We start from the raw sequence: 15,844 nt of genomic DNA, 5'->3' as shown, positions 1-15,844 counted from the left end.
AATTCGTACTCCTAAAAGAGCAGGATCTAGGGGCGCAGGCTTCCGGACTCTCGGGCGGCAACTGCACACTAGAAGCGGTTCCTGAATTTCTATACTGGGGAGTTGGGTGCATTTGGTTGGAGGGGGACCGGGAGCCGGTTTCAGGCTGCAGTAGTGTAGCAAGCACCCCGTTTTTACTTAACTTCGGTTGTTTACTTCCAGTAGGGATGGTGGAACTAGTGGAGAATTTGGGGGGTACTAAGCACTCGCTCAAGCCACGCCGTCAGACGCCAGTTTAAAGAAGAGCCAGAGGTTAGCCACTGGAGAGCTCCTTACTCCGAGGGGGCGGTTCCGCTCCTACCGAGCTTGGTTGGCGGGGAGGCTAAGCCTCGCGTCAGGGGCGTGCCCAGCTCTCACTGGGGCAGGACCGGGACTGGGCCAGGGAAAGGGCTGGCAGGTACCCGGCTTCCACGGTGTGGTCTGCCGGGGAGGGGCGGGGTCTGCAGGGATGCTGTGTCCCTGGCGTGGCGCGGGGACAATTAGAGGCCGCTTCGCTTAGCGACGCCAGCGAGAGCCCGGGGGCGGGGAGTGCACGCTTGCAAACCCAAAGACCCGACCTCACTTTTGTCTTCTGGAAAAACAGGGCCTCGTTAACCCGCCCTGGCCGAGAGCGGAACTGTAGGTGGTCGGGGCTTTGGTGAGCCGCGGTAGAGAGGTTCACCGAGACTCTCCGGGCGAAATTGCAGCCCAGTCTGGCCGCGGCGGGGCGCAGGGCTTTTCTTTGGGGCGGGGGGGGGGGGGGGCGTTGCTTATGAACTGAGAAACAATGCTGGTCCACTTACTGCCATCCTCCAAGGATGCTCTAGGAAAAGGACACACACACCACCACCCCCTTTCTTCCAGACCCCGTCCTATCAGAGACCCCGCGTACAAGACAATCCGGTATCAGCTCAAACTGCTGTGCACCTACACTGGGGCTTGGGTGTGCCGCCATGGCTTAAAAAAAATAAAAAACCTGCACAAAGAATAAGGTTTCATTTGCTTCTTCCACATAACCGGTAGTTGGGACCGTGTGCTCGAGTCTCCGTGATCTTTAGCGCCCTCCTGGGCCCCGGAGCCAGGCGTTGCGCTCAAGCCCCGCCTGGTTTTCACAGAGGCGACAGCGAAACAATGCCCTCCTCCCGGCGCGCAGGAAGGGACAGACGGGCACGGGCGGGGTTGGGGCTCCACCTTTGGGCTCTCAGCGCCGTCCACCGCCGGCCGGGTCCCCGTCGCGTCTTTAGGGACTACGTGCGACGCGACACGGTGGGAGGGCGGACCGCGGTCAAGGACTTCCCCACGACCCTACAGGAACCAGGTTCTGCTGCTGCCCCACGGAGCCGTACAGAGAAGACAGGTCCTCCAGAGCCTTCGAGTCGGGGGTTAGAGCGACCTGGGGGCTGAGCCAGGTCTACCCGGGCTGAGGACGGCTGCGTCACGCGAGGGGCGGGGCTGCCACGGGCGGAGGCCGGAGCCGGAAGCGGAAGAGGCGCTCGGAGCGGGGAGTGGGGCCTAGCAGCAGCCTGAGCCTGGGAGACCGTGAGTGTGGGGCCCGGGCCCGCGACGGGAGCAGTGGCGGGCGGTGAGTCGGCGGGGAGGGCGCGCTATGTGTGGGTCCCGGGGCTCTTTGTTCGGTCTCGGGCTACCCCCTTTCGTTTTCTTCTCGGCCTACCTCAGGCCGCGGCCCCGACCTCTCACCCCTGACCCGCCGCGTCTTCCCCAGAGGGCGATTACCGCAGACCCCGACCGCTCGCTCCCGCGTGTCGGCGTCAGAGTATGAGAGGCCTCTGAGGCCCCTGCAGAGATCCATCCAGTTTTGGCCCTGTAGCCTGCCCGCGGAATGGGGTCGGGGCCCTACCTGGGATACCCTGGAGGGGCTTTCAGACCCTCCCCTCCCGCTGGCTCGAGGCTTAGTTCTCAGACACCTTCCCCGCGCGGCTTGGAGTTTGATTCCGGCCCAAGCTGGCCTGCCTCCCCCGCCCCCCCACCCGCCCACCCCAGGTCTCCCCTCGCCTCCACTGGCGGCGGTTACGGGGGACGGGGCTCTGAGATCTCTGGGACCCGAGCGACAGGAAGGGACGCGAGCGAGGGCCGCAGGCCCCCTGCTTGTTTTGTTGTGATGGATCCGCTCCAGCCCTGAGGAGGGGCCAGGCCAAGCTGACAGTACAAATGCCCGGGCTGTTCCTCGCTCCGGGAGTCTCTGTGCTTTAGTTCCGGGTGCGGGTGTCCTGGCGTGGGGGCAGGGGTGGGAATCGCCTGAGCCAGGGCTCCGTCGAAGCGGAGTTGGCAGCCTTCCAGCTTCCCTCCTCCATGCCCTTGAAAAGGAGGAGCGTTTCACCCGGTGGTGGCGGCTTGCAAGGTGGCAGGTTTGAGGTTGCAGTGGTGGGGCAGCGTCAGCCAAAAATAACCGTGGGGCGTTGGGGTGGCAGGGATCCGGGAGGGCAGCCGCTGACCTGGCTGGCTGCTCTTCTTGTCAGCCCAGTTCTCTGGCCAGGAGCAGCAAATGAGATGTAAGCCTGTGCTCAGAAAAAAGCTGGCATCCTCTGCCTGGTTTTCTTCGCGTTACCTTTTTCTTCATTGTGCAGAGCAGAGCCTTCCAGAGCGTAATTGTGGCCCTTACCTTTTAACAACCTGTTTGCAGAGGTCTAAGAATTAGAGATAATTGATGAGAAATGGGCCCTAGAGCCCTAGCTGGAAATAATGAGCATCTGGTATTTCCGATATTTCAGCTGCCTAGAATGTGTTAAAGGGAGTTATATTCTCTATGATTGCCTTGTGTGTGGTGTTTTATATAGCTCTTATACTTGTCCTCTCCTTTGCCAAGTTGGCCGGGAGGTCGTGTTATCTCCATTTTCCAGATACGGTAACCAAGGCCCAGAGTGACTTGTAAAAGGTTAGGAGACCAGTAAGCACCAGCACTGGGATTTTGTTCAGGGTTTTCTACCCAGAGCTCTCTCCCCCCTGGTTCCTTGGAAGGGACTTTTAAAATGTCCTTAGGTGGCGCTAATGGTAAAGAACCTGCCTGCCAATGCAGGAGATGTAAGAGATGCAGGTTCCATCCCTGGGTCGAGAAGATCCTCTGGAGGAGGGTATGGCAACCACTCCAGTATTCTTGCCTGGAGAATCCCATGGGCAGAGCAGCCTGGCAAGCTACAGCCCATAGGGTCACAGAGTCAGACATGACTGAATTGACTTAGCATGCACACATGCAATGCTCTTAAGGCATTTAACACAGACCCAGAGGTGTTACCTGGGACCTTTTTAACGTTGTTAGTGAAAAGCTGCCTTCAGTACATCTTGTGAACCCAGACCTGTGCTAGGCATTTGACCTTAAGGCATGTACTAGGCATGTTACTTACAAGATGGCATAATTTAATCCTCACAGAGCTATCCCCATGTTGCAAGAGGAAGCTGAAGGTTGGAGTTGTTTAATAACTTGCCTAAAGGCACAAGCTGGAAATGGCAGTGCCAGGATCCAGATTGACTTCTCTCTGACTTTGAAGCTGTGCTGTTTCCATTAACAGGACCATGTCTGTACATGAATCTTGTAGGTCCCAGGAGGGAGTCTTTGGCCTGTTGTGAGCTAGACCAGGTCTTCCAGGTCTGATGCTTTGCCCAGTGCGGATGGGCAGTGCCTTTGTTCTGGTCACTGGAGCATCTTCCGTGTCACTTAGTGAGATGTGAGATACTGCCTTCATTCCATTACTTGGGGACCTGACCCAGCCATAATGGCAGGGAAACAGTGAAACATAAATCTGCTCATCACCAAAACAGAACTGCAGTCTGAGCTCTTGAGCTGTTGCAAAATATTTATCCCCAAGGGTTGCTGGGGCCTAGACTTTCAGGTAGAGGGTAGAAGACAGCCGCTAGCCAGGAGACTGAGGGCAGTGACTTTCTTGGGGTCCCAGGAAAGCTCCCAGGTGTTTTGTCAGATATGCTTTGGTGACCTGCTCATTCAAGGAGAGCTGTTTCATCCTTTTCTTCTCCAGAGATGGGGCAGCCTCAATGGATTTGTCAAAAATGTGCTTCATCAGGCAAGCCCAAGACTGACCACCATTGGTTGGCTATGGCCAAGTGAAGGATTGGGAGGGAGGCTGGCTATAGTCTCTGACCGAGCCCTCCCAAGGAGGCAGTGTCAGGTTTTGGGTGGAACAGGGAGCTGGCCTCACATAGCACATGGCTGAACCAACCTGGCAATTTCCTGTGGTGAACGTAAATTCCCACTGAACTAGGAATAGTGAGGTGGGGCCCTTTTGGCCTGCCTCTGTGAACACAGAGCCTGCCAGACAGACAGCCTTCTGGCTCCTTCTGAGATGGGCACAGAAGAGGGTACTGGAGCAGGGGATTTAGAAGAGGGAACAATAATGGTCCTGTTGCGGGTGAGGCACTGCCTGGGCATGGCACCAGTGGCAGGTGGTCTAAGGGTGCGAAATAGGCCTCAGGCAACTAACTTGGTTGCTCTGAAGATGCCTGGCATCTTTACTGATTCTGAGACTGAATTTAGACCAACAAGGGCTGGATAGACCCCCATGTCTGCTTGACCAGACCCTCAAGTGTGCTTGGGAATGTTTTGGGGCCCCTCTTTGTCCGAGGGCTAGTCTGCTCATTTCTGCCTGTGGTTCCTCACACTGATTTGTGGTCCTTACTCCGTTGAGTGGGGTACAATTCAGGGCCTCAACCAGGCAACTTGGCTTCTCAAACTCGAGGTCTTTCTCCCCTTGTTCCTGCGTGTTGGCTCCCTGCCAGCAGCCTTTTGACTCTGACCTCTGGCTCAACAGAACAGGCCCTTCCTAGGACCCTACAGACGAGCAGGAGGGAGCTGAGCACAAGAGGCTCCCTTTCTTCCTGGGGGTCTTCCGTGGTGGTGCTCACCAGCCCCTTCCTGCATTCGGCCTCAACACCGGTCCTGGCTCACCTGGTTCCCTGAGTGCTCAGGCCACCAGGCCAAAGCTGTGCTGGGGAGGCAGCTGTTTGTTTGTTCACCAGCAGAGAAGGGTGTTACCCATTGTCTGCTGTTTGACCAGTGTGACCTCAGAGTTCTTCATCACTTCATAAACCCCTGGGAGGGGCTGCCCCCAAACAGAACAATGGGCCTCTTCTTCAGGAGCACCGAGGCAGCCCAGTGGCTGGCTGCATGTTCAGCAGGGCTTTCTGTTTCTGCGGCCTAGATGCATCACTGTAAGCGATACCGCTCCCCTGAGCCAGACCCGTACCTGAGCTACCGATGGAAGAGGAGGAGGTCTTACAGTCGGGAGCACGAAGGGAGATTGCGATACCCGTCTCGAAGGGAGCCGCCGCCACGGAGATCTCGGTCTAGAAGGTGAGAGGGAGTTAGGTGGGAAGGGAGGACCCCTTCCGCCTTGGGCTGGGGAGATGGTCTGGAGGCTTGTGGCGCCTGGGCCTCTTCAGGCAGCTGCGCCTCTGCCTGGCTGCGCTTGGGTCACCACCCTGTCCTCTCCTGCCTCCTCCTCTGATCTCAACTGCATCCCCTGGCCTCCGTTCACCGCCTCCTGCCCCTTCTTTCTCTGTCCTTGAGTCTTCCTTCTCCTAACATGCTCCCCGGCTTTGTAGGCCAGCATCTCCCCTGCTAATCTCAGCCTTCCTCAGTGTGGGTTAGGAACATAATCTCAGCCCTTTCCAGAGGTTGGTCTCTGGTCTTAACTCAGCCCCTAGGCCTAACTTACAGCCTTAGCAAGCCACCGAGAGCTCTGTGATAGGGGAGCGCTCAGAGGCCCTCTGCCATGCCCACCTCCCGTGCTCTGCCTCCTGCGGCCCCGGAAGGATGCCGTCAGGACCCCTGGTCTGGAGACTGGGGTTCACATACCGGTGCTCCCCTCCCCACCTCCCGTAGTCCGGATGCCTCTGCTCCAACAGACGACCCTTGTGAGCCCTTGGCAAGGACCCCACCACACAAGTCTTGCCTGGCAGCAGGAGCCTGCTTGGGGGGAGGAAATTCTGACCAGTGACTCTTGGCAGCCATGACCGCTTGCCCTACCAGAGGAGATACCGGGAGCACCGTGACAGCGACACATACCGGTGTGAAGACCGGAGCCCATCCTTTGGGGAGGACTACTACGGATCTTCACGTTGCCATCATCGTCGGCGATCACGGGAGAGGGAGCCATACCGGACCCGCAAGCACGCCCACCACTGCCACAAACGCCGCACCAGGTCTTGTAGCAGCGCCTCCTCGGTGAGTGGTGGCCGAGTGTGCTGGCTGGGGCTTGAGGGCCTCGTCTCTTTCTAGCCTTCTCTCAGGTGGCTGGTCTGGGTGAGTACTGCCAGCCATACGCACGCGCATTTGGTGTGTGTGTGTGTGTGTGTGTGTATGTGTTGTCTGGTCCAGTTGCAGGGCTGAGCAGGGGCCCAGCTCCTCTGTCTTCTGGCCCACTGGCAATGGAAACTTAGGGGTTCTGGTTCCGGCGCTGGCTGGCCTCTGGCCTCCCTGTCTCCACACTGCTCCAGGCACAGGCCATGTGTGTGAGTGGCCAGGGACACTTCTTCAGAATCCTTAATAGGGTTGCTGGTATGTGGTCTAGAGCTGTTTGACCTGGTCCTTCCCACCCAGAGATTGCCCCACCACACAGCTGAGTGGTCTGACTGGTGTGGACTGTATCCACCTCTGCAGTCTCCTGTCTACACCCCTCACCAGAAGGCCTGGAGGCTGGAGCGCCCATGGGTGGGGGGCGGGGTCCGTCCGTCAATGAACTTGGACCTGCCCTCTGACCTTCAGGCACGCCCTCTTCAGTCTAGCCTCTTCATGTGAGGGGCAGTCAAGGCGAGGGGGATGAGCTGCCTGTGGGGTGGGGCATGCGAAGAAATGGCAGAAAGGCCCCCAGCTCCAGGCCGTGTCCAGTTGAAGGTCACATGGCCAGAGCAGGGCCTGGAAGCATTCTTCTTGCGGAGTGTTGTACAGATCTCTGCTGAGACCAGGAACCTGCTCTGTGCTCAGCTCTCTGGGAAGGAAGGCCAGTTGTGTGTCTCGGAGGGTACATGCTGTCTTGTCTTCCCTTCCCAGCCCTCTGCCCTCCCTCCATGGCTCCGGGCCGCGAGGCCCCAGGGAGCAGTGGTGCTGCAGTGGAGGGGCCAGGTGTCTTTCTGCCGAGCTTTCCCGTGACTTCTCTGAGTGGCCGTGGGTTGAGGGTTGACCGGGCACACGGCATGGCCTGGTGCCCTCTCTGCACACTGCCACAGGCGTGTGGCTCTGCTTCTTCTCTTTTTGGTGCCCTTTGTTGTCATGAGGCTCAGGTTGGGTCTGGCCTGTGAATCGCCTCAGTGCCAAGGCCAGGGCAGGAGCTGGCTTGGGGCCTGTGTGGGCCGTTGTGGTGGTAGGCCTTGGAGAGTTGACCGGCCCAGAGGATCCAGTGCTCCTTCTCTGCTCGAGGCTGGTGGTGCAAGGGCTGCCGATGGAAGGCTGGTTCTGCTGGTGATGCTGAGTCTGGCCACAGATGCTGTCTAGGGGCAGGTGGCAGCTGTCGGGCATGTGCAGGACCGCGTGGGCAGACAGACTGGGCATTCTGCAGCTGAACCAGAGTGGCCTCTGACCATTCTGGATGATCTGACTGAGGCTCGGCCCGCCGTCTTCTTGTACCGTTCTCACTGCGTCTTCACCCTGGCTGAAGCCGACACGGGAGGGCCGGGAGGGGGAGACTCAGTGGAGGAGGGAGTCAGGCCTGCGACTCTCCACGTGGCCCAGCCCCTTAGCTGCAGAGGCTGGGCATCTTTCTGAGCATTTGCGGCGCCTTTCTTTTAGATAATGTCCGAGTTTTCTTTACATACCTGTAGCTGTTTTTACTTTTCTGTTTTGAAGTCAGTTTGTGTCTTGACGTGTCCCTTGCAATATCCCTATCGTTATATATGCTGTGTGCCTTATGAAATGCTGGGATCTGGAAAATCCAATCAACCAACCCACCGGCTCCTCACCGTCTCCACCTCTGCCTTTGACTGACACCTCAATCTGTCAATCGGAACCGCCTACCATGCGATTGGTCGGATGGCGTTTCGGGGGGCGGTGCATGCAGAGAAGCCAACAGAGCAGTAAGCGCAGCAGCCGGAGTGTGGAAGATGACAAGGAGGGCCACCTGGTGTGCCGGATCGGCGATTGGCTCCAAGAGCGATGTACAGCCACCTTTCGTAAAACTTTACCTCTCTACTTTCTATCCCCCTTGTTAGACGAGACCTCTCCTGCCCGAGGGGCCTCTATTGCGCGTGGTGCCTTAGAGGGGCCACCAGTAATTGCCTGAATGACACAGACTCTAGCAACTTCTGTTTTTAAGAGTGTAGCAGTGAGAAAGAAACCTTTTATGTTTTTGAGAATTTGAATGCTGTGAACTTGCAGGAGCTGCCAGCCCTCTGTCCTCCAGGCTCTCATGCCCTGTTTCTTTTCTCTCCTAGATGAGATCGTGGGGAACCTGGGTGAAGGCACCTTTGGCAAGGTGGTGGAGTGCTTGGACCATGCCAGGTGAGCTCTCTTCCTGGGAAGAGCTGGCCTGAGGTTCTTGAAGGTGGTGGCAGAGCTTAACCTTTTTCTCTTCTAAGAGTAGCACCAAACTCCAGTGCATGTTGGGTTTTTGCTGATCCCCTAAAATAGGGATAAATTCCTGGGATCCATGGGCACGTGGCATCTCTGCCTAAGAACTGGTGGTCACAGAATGGTGCTGTTCCAGTTTCCCCACTTCCTCAGGACTGTGGTGATTAGAACAGGGCAAAATCCTGGCCCCTCCGGGGTCTGGATCTGCTTCCTGTGAGCTCTTTTTAGGGGCCTGGCAGGGGTTTGAGCGTACTGCTGAGCCCAACTCAAGCATGAGCCTCCACCCTCTGGAGGTCTGCCTGAGAGGCCATGCAGGCCCCCATTGAGAGGAGCAAGATCCTGGGCTTTCTTACCAAGTGGGCTGCTGCCATCTGCAGCGTGGCTAGGGGTTGGGCCCCTTTGAATGTGCTCAGGTAGAGCAGGGGTACACCTGTGTGTGTTGGGATCCTGCTGGGGGTTCCTTGCTCCTTTATAGGCTGAACAGTGAAAAACTTTTTTGTCCCTTGCCATTCCTTGAGACCAGAACCCTTGCCTCCTCTCCCTCGGGCTGGGAGGCTGCTGCCTGTGAGCCCACTGCCTTCGAGCCTTAAATGGCCCCTCTTTGGTGTGGCACTTGGGCCAGAAAGTGCTTGTGTCCTTGCTGTCTCATTTGAGCCACGTGTTGCCTGTACGTGACTCTTGTATGATTTTAGGGATGAAGAAATAAGCTCAGGGTCTGTCTGTACCCCCAGCTCTCGAATGGAGGAGCTGGGTACTGCTCTACTTGGCGCTCCCATGTTGAGGGGTGCCTGGAAAGGATAGTTAAACCTAGCAATTCAGCCCACCATGTGACCCCAATTTAAGGTAGTGATTATTTCCAACGAAGCCTCCCTGGGCACCCAGTTCGCTTTTAAACACCCTTCAGACCCCTTGTGGCCCAAGAAGTTAGGGCTGGGACCAGTGGGCATAGGGACATGTGGACTGTACAGTGGTGAGAGGTGGCAGATCTGAGAGCTATCCCACCTGGGGCTCTCTGGGCTGTCACTCTGAGCAGCTAGATGGGAAGTGAGCCTTTGAAGTCACTAAAGGGCAGGCCCAGGGTTCAGGGAACCTTTAGGGAGTCCAGAGGGAGTTGGCCAATGGGCTTATTGTGAGAAGGCAGAATTCAGTTCCACAAAAGGAAGGGCCGCCCAGCTCTGGCAGTAGCTGTGTGGATGTGATGAGCTCATCTCAAGGGTCGGAATGCTATTGAGGGATGCTGTTCCAGGAGTCTGGAGTTATGTCTTTTCCTCTGAGGTCCTTTCCTACCCTGAAAATCTGGAAAAATAGGATGAGAAAAATGCACCATGTTCTAGAAGATGCCTCTGCCCTTCAGCCTGTGAACCTTTCTGGCACCAAGGCCAGCTTCCCAGAGGCCTTAGGCCACACCCTTGTGGGCCAGGGCTTATCACTGTAGTTTCCCACTGGGCATCTGAGCACTGGCTCTCCCTTCCTGAAAGTGTTGTGCCTGGCAGCCTAACTTCCCCAGTTATTCTTTGCTGGGCACCTGCTCATGGCATACAGGGGTGGTGCTGGGGGTAAGGTGGGAGGTGTGGAGCAGGAATTATTAAAATCCTCATTGGATGCTGAATAAGGGTTCCTGGCACTCGGGGATCTCTGACAAATGCCATGGCTGGTACTGAGGCAGGTGGGGCCAAGAGGTGCGCTGAGGGATCGGTCCTGGGGTTCAGTGAGGGGAAGAACCTCTGCTGGCACCTTTGCCTCCTGCCAGGCTCTCACTCCCTCCTGGAAGCCCAGGAGGAACAGTTTGTGTAGAGTAGGTGATGTGCTCAGGACAGTCAGCAGGTACTGCAGAGGGTTCTGAGTGGGATGGCCTGGCCAGGGTCAGGACTGACGGGCCTCCAGGTCAGGTAACTGAGCAAGCTCTAGGGCTGGTGCTGGTCAGCAGAATGGGGCTCTGCTCCTCTGCCCACTCCCCCCAGGAGCTGGCAGCAGCTGAGATCATAAAAACCTAAGACTGGCACAGTTGTCAACAGCAGCTCCGTACTGCACAGTAGAGGCCTGGGGTTGTGTGGGGCAGGCTGCGTCAGGAATCTGCTGTCTTCAGGGCAGCCCTGTTCCTGGAGTCCTACGTAGCATTTGCCAGGAGCTGCTGGGTTGGGGTGGAGGGTGGGGGAAGGGCTGCATAGCTTTTCATGAGGACTGCTGCTTCTGTCCCGGTCCAGAGGGAAGTCTCAGGTTGCCCTGAAGATCATCCGCAATGTAGGCAAGTACCGGGAGGCCGCCCGGCTAGAAATCAACGTTCTCAAGAAGATCAAGGAGAAGGACAAAGAGAACAAGTTGTGAGTGTTGGCAGGGAACGGGCGGGAAGCTTCCTAGGGGTCAGTGTCTGTCCAGTCCAGTGGCCCAGACCCACTGGGACTGAGCAGTGCCCTTTTGCCAGGTTGGCACCATGCCTTCTCCTGGCAGCCAGAGCCGGGGGAGTCCGGCGAGTGAGTCTTGCTGGAAGGAACATCTAGGTTTCAGTCTAGGCTCTGCTGCAACCAGCTCTGTGTTCTGAGGTGGCCTCCTCGCCCTGCATTTGTAAATTAGAGGCTTCGCTGGGTTGTGGTGGGCATTAGACAAGATATAAACCCAAAACTGTTTAGGTGCTCATGTAGTCAGCCATATCCAAAGGAGCACACAGACATGGAGCATTCCTCTCCGCCAAGCACTGTGCTGAGCCCTGCAGGCTCAGGAAGCTCGGCAGAGGGTGCTTGTCCTGTGGAGTGGCCTGCTTGCGCCACCTTTCTCTGAGAGCAGGGACTGTGCCCATAGTTTTCTTTCTCTTTGTAAATCTGCATCCTGTGTGTGACCCAGCAGCCTGGGAGGGAGTGGGGACGGTCTTCACCTCAGGGAGCCGGTGGGCAGCCAGCCCCCAGCACAGGCCCTGAGCCCCATCCGTCCTTCTCCAGCCTGTGCGTCTTGATGTCTGACTGGTTCAACTTCCACGGTCACATGTGCATCGCCTTTGAGCTCCTGGGCAAGAACACCTTTGAGTTCCTAAAGGAGAATAACTTCCAGCCTTACCCTCTACCACATGTCCGGCACATGGCCTACCAGCTCTGCCACGCCCTTAGATGTAAGTTCCCACCCTCAAGCGGAGCAGGGGGAGCCTCTGGTCTGCAGCAAAGGCACCTGGCAGCCCTGCCCTCCCATCAGGTGCTCCAGCACATTGCTGACTGTTCTGCTGGGCCCAAGACACTAGGGCCCCTTTGGCTGAAAGGCCTTCAAGTAGGAACCTGTGACGACGGAGAGGCTGCAGTCCTCTCCAGGGGCCTGTGGAGCTGGCCTCTGACCCCAGGCTCTCCGAAAGAGAAGGGAGAGAGCTGCTCTAGGATTAGCCCCCTACCATCCCCATGCCTACCTTCCTGGATAGGGTGAAGAGGTCGCAGACTGACCTGGTAGATCCCACCCACAGATCCTGTTAGCACAGATACCATGTCTTACCATCATTTCCCATCTGTCTGCCAGTCTCTAAAGTGGTGCCTGTGCTCAGTGCTGCAGGATTTGTAGTGGTTGAAACAGGTTGGAAAGGCTCAGTGCAGAGGTGGCTAGAGCTAGACTGGCAGGGTCTGCATAGATGACGGGACTGGGGAGAGCGTTCCAAGCCAGGTGAGCCACCCAGCGCTGGCCCAGAGCCTGGCATGTGCAGCAGCTCACTGTGGTGAAGAGAGGGCCCATGTCAAGAGAGATGGGCTACACTGTTGGGAGGTCTTGAGTGCCAGATGGGAAAAGTGATGAGTGGCAGGGTACAACCATCGGTGGGACAGGGTTGGAGGGAAAAGGCAGACGTCCCCCTGCTCAGGGATGGGGGTGAGGGGAGAAAGGTAGCACTGGCCTCATTGTTTCATAGGGAGCCCTGTGCTTGGTTTAATGCTCTCCTACTACTATCTTTAGATTTTAAGTAACTTTTGAATAAGGACACCTACATTTTCATTTTGCCTTGGGCCTTGCAAATTATGTAGCAGGTGCTTGGGAGAGGGAACCATTCCAAGACTGATACTGCAGCTTTGGTGAGAGACCTGGTCCCCTGTAGATAGGTGGAAAGTTTTCTAAATGGAAGGCATCTCTCCTGCCCCCTCAAGAATTAGAACCCTCTGAGTTCATAAATACAGAGAACTCTTGAGAGGGAAGCCATAGCAGAGGCAGTGTGGTCTTCTCCCTGTGCCACTGCTGAGCTTAGGGGCTGAGGGTTCTAGCAGGCTGGCTCTGGAGGACGGAGCTGGCCTAGCGCTGGCAGGCGGGCCAGAGAGGAAGCCCAGGTTTTCAGTGTCTGCTTCCCTCCTCTCCTGCTCCCCCAGTTCTACATGAGAACCAACTGACCCACACAGACTTGAAGCCAGAGAACATCCTGTTTGTGAATTCTGAGTTTGAAACCCTCTACAATGAGCACAAGGTATTTATTGGTGGGGTAAAGATCGAGGCCCTGTTCCAGGAGTTGGTTACCCACCAGTACAGACTTCTGACCTGGCTCCCCTTCCCTGCCCTTCAGAGCTGTGAGGAGAAGTCAGTGAAGAACACCAGCATCCGAGTGGCTGACTTCGGCAGTGCTACCTTTGACCATGAGCATCACACGACCATCGTGGCCACCCGTCACTATCGTCCACCTGAGGTGATCCTTGGTGAGTGACTGCAGCTCTGAGCCCGGTAAAGCAGGCAGTTGTTGGCAGTAATGAAAACAGGGAGTGTGGTGCCTGTCCACACCTGGAGCCAGTGTCTTGAGTCTCTGTGGTTGTTGACTTGGTCTTAAGAAAGGGACTTCTACAGCGTGGTAGCTGCCCTGTGAGCTCTAGGCTGGGAGCACAGAGACGAGTCTCATAGCCCACCCCATTTTGGCTTTCAGAGCTGGGCTGGGCACAGCCGTGCGATGTCTGGAGCATTGGCTGCATTCTCTTTGAGTACTACCGGGGCTTCACACTCTTCCAGGTAAGGCCTCTCCCTCCTCACCCCCCTACCCTAAGCTGCAGAGGCCTAGTGTGGGAAGGACCCCCACCCACCCATCAGCATGTTGTGAGATTAGACTCCTGAGGGTTGTAGGTGCTTGGGAAGGAAGAGGTCAGTCAGGGTAGCTGGAACACTCAGGGACTCTTGCTGTCAGTCATCAGGGATGGAGGACTGGGGTGGGAGGAGTGTTCCAGGCAAGGGGCACAGCGTGAGTGAGGGCACAGAGATGGGCCAGGGCAGGGCACTTTCTGGGGGGAGAGAGGAACTAGCCAGAACGAGGTGTCGTCATGCAGTACACTTGAAGGGTCGGGAAGTCACCGAGGGAACAGGCTGGCTTCCTCCCTGGTCCCACATCACAAAGGCTGGGGCTGCTATCCCATTGCTGGGTTTGCATCTCCTGGGGCAGGGAGAGACCTTGACCATCCTTCTTATCCCTTATTCTCCGAGGGACCTTAAGGGGCGGAGGCTGTCATGATTCCCACTTGCTGTGTCCCTCACCCTTCCACAGACCCACGAGAACCGAGAGCATTTGGTGATGATGGAGAAGATCCTAGGGCCCATCCCATCACACATGATCCACCGCACAAGGTAAGGATTGCTCCCTCAGGGCTTTCCTGTCTCGAAGGGACCTGGCAGAGCTGTTGCCCAGACCTCCCTGCTGGGTCAGGCCGGGGTCCCCTGCCTTGCTTCGCTGCTCTTCTCCGCGCTGCTGCTGTCTTTCCCATTTTGACTCCACCATTCCTGTCTTTTGTTTTCAGGAAGCAGAAATATTTCTACAAAGGGGGCCTGGTTTGGGATGAGAACAGTTCTGACGGCCGGTATGTGAAGGAGAACTGCAAACCTCTGAAGGTCAGTTTCTGGCTTCCCCCAGCTCAACTCATGCCAAGGAGACCCCAGGCCTTGGGCAAATACACAGCAGAGGCCAGGCAGCTAACAGTGGCCTCCTCGCCCCAGCTCTGTGGGAGCCTGTGCCCAAGGCTGCCGGGTGCTGGCAGTGAGGCTTTTTGCAAACTGCCCTAGAGGGGCCCTTAGCTCTTCCCCTTCCCCACAGGGTGGCTCTGATGTACTCAGGGGGCATCCGAAGAGCCAGATATCTGAGACCCTGCTACTTCCCGCTCCCTCTTTTCTCACTAGGCAGGACTGAGGGGAGGGTGGGGGAAGACCTAGACATGGCCAGGAAGCCTCTGTCAACTGCATTTGGTGCTTGGACAAGTGAATTTCACAGAGGTGCTGTGTACCCACCTGTCAGAAGTTTGCACATGGGGGCAGAGGCATCAAGCCAGCAAGCCACCTGGTTGCCTGACAAAGTTCAGAGCAGACATGATTACAGGCACGAAAAGCAGACCTGTTCCTTGTCCAGGAGGGCAGAAGTAGTCCTCCAGGGGGGCATCCTGCCTCCTCAGCCATGCAGCAAGGCTTCCCAGAGGCAAGGGGACCGGCTGTGGCTTCCCATGGCCCGCCATCACACTGAGGCACTTTGTGTCCCTGAGCAGAGTTATATGCTCCAAGACACTCTGGAGCACGTGCAGCTGTTTGACCTGATGAGGAGGATGTTAGAATTTGACCCTGCCCAGCGCATCACACTGGCGGAGGCCCTGCTGCACCCCTTCTTTGCTGGTCTGACCCCTGAGGAGCGGTCCTTCCACACCAGCCGCAACCCAAGCAGATGACAGGCGTGCGGCCACTGCACCGGAGATGGAGAGCGGGACTGGGCTGCCCGGCCCCTTTCCTCCAACCTCTACCACCGGCCCCAGGGCCAGAGCCACGCAGTGAACAGTGCAATGTGAAGGAAGGCAGGAGCCTGCAGGGGAGGAGACCTGATGCCCAGCTGCCAGAAAGCACAGATTTGACCCAAGCTATTTATATGTTGTAAAGTTATAATAAAGTGTTTCTTACTGTTTGTAACCCCTGGTACCAGTGTGTCCATCTCCAGGCTCCTTGCCTTCTCCCCTCCCTACTTTATTAATAAAGTCTTTCTTAGCGGTGCCGCTTGTGGAGAGCTACGTGTGAACTGGGCCAGGCCCGGAAAGGCTAGCCAGAAGCTCGGGTGTCCCCCTGAGCCCAGAAGAGCAGTGGTAGGTCTGCTCAACAGTCCGGAAAGGCACCTGGGCCTGTCCTGCGCCCACTTCCCTGCTGGCCCCTGTGCCTCTCAGCCCCAGAGAACATGCCAGGACTGGCCCACCGAGTTTACCTTTCCTTCCAGCCCTGTCTCTGGCCGAGACATCAGGCTGTGTATGCCCAGTAACTGGCTTGTTGAGATCAAGTGTGAGGATCAAGGCAGGTTCCCAAGGCTGGGGATGCAGTGCCTCAGCGCACTGCAGCCCACAGAGC

The 15,844-nt window shown here is 57.0% G+C and overlaps 1 protein-coding gene across 2 annotated transcripts; it reads left to right on the top strand.

Annotated features, from left to right (window-relative positions):
* The first annotated feature begins 1,449 nt into the window (after positions 1-1,449).
* Positions 1,450-15,418, top strand: CLK3 (CDC like kinase 3). Of its 2 annotated transcripts, none has more exons than XM_061394837.1 (13): positions 1,450-1,557; positions 5,187-5,338; positions 5,995-6,211; positions 8,040-8,136; positions 8,413-8,479; positions 10,753-10,869; positions 11,482-11,648; positions 12,871-12,965; positions 13,062-13,191; positions 13,413-13,495; positions 14,022-14,101; positions 14,272-14,362; positions 15,007-15,418. In XM_061394837.1, exons 2-13 carry the CDS (start codon positions 5,187-5,189, stop codon positions 15,181-15,183), a joined length of 1,473 nt encoding a protein of 490 aa, XP_061250821.1. In that variant the 5' UTR covers positions 1,450-1,557; the 3' UTR covers positions 15,184-15,418. The 2 variants fall into 2 exon arrangements, with proteins under 2 accessions (XP_061250821.1, XP_061250820.1); XM_061394836.1 differs by having other exon boundaries at positions 1,492-1,600.
* Positions 15,419-15,844: the final 426 nt, after the last annotated feature.

The sequence above is a fragment of the Bos javanicus genome, chromosome 21 (genome assembly GCF_032452875.1).
Source record: "Bos javanicus breed banteng chromosome 21, ARS-OSU_banteng_1.0, whole genome shotgun sequence".
Lineage (NCBI taxonomy): Eukaryota > Metazoa > Chordata > Mammalia > Artiodactyla > Bovidae > Bos > Bos javanicus.
Note: the sequence above shows the minus strand (reverse complement) of the source record. Positions and strands in the feature narration are given on the sequence as shown.

Excerpts from the sequence above, each read along its gene's own strand:
- CLK3 (XM_061394837.1), top strand. The coding sequence starts at position 5,187 with ATGCATCACTGTAAGCGATACCGCTCCCCTGAGCCAGACCCGTACCTG. Across the intron at positions 5,339-5,994 it reads CGGAGATCTCGGTCTAGAAG|CCATGACCGCTTGCCCTACC; the intron begins GTGAGAGGGAGT and ends GACTCTTGGCAG. Across the intron at positions 13,496-14,021 it reads GGGGCTTCACACTCTTCCAG|ACCCACGAGAACCGAGAGCA; the intron begins GTAAGGCCTCTC and ends ACCCTTCCACAG.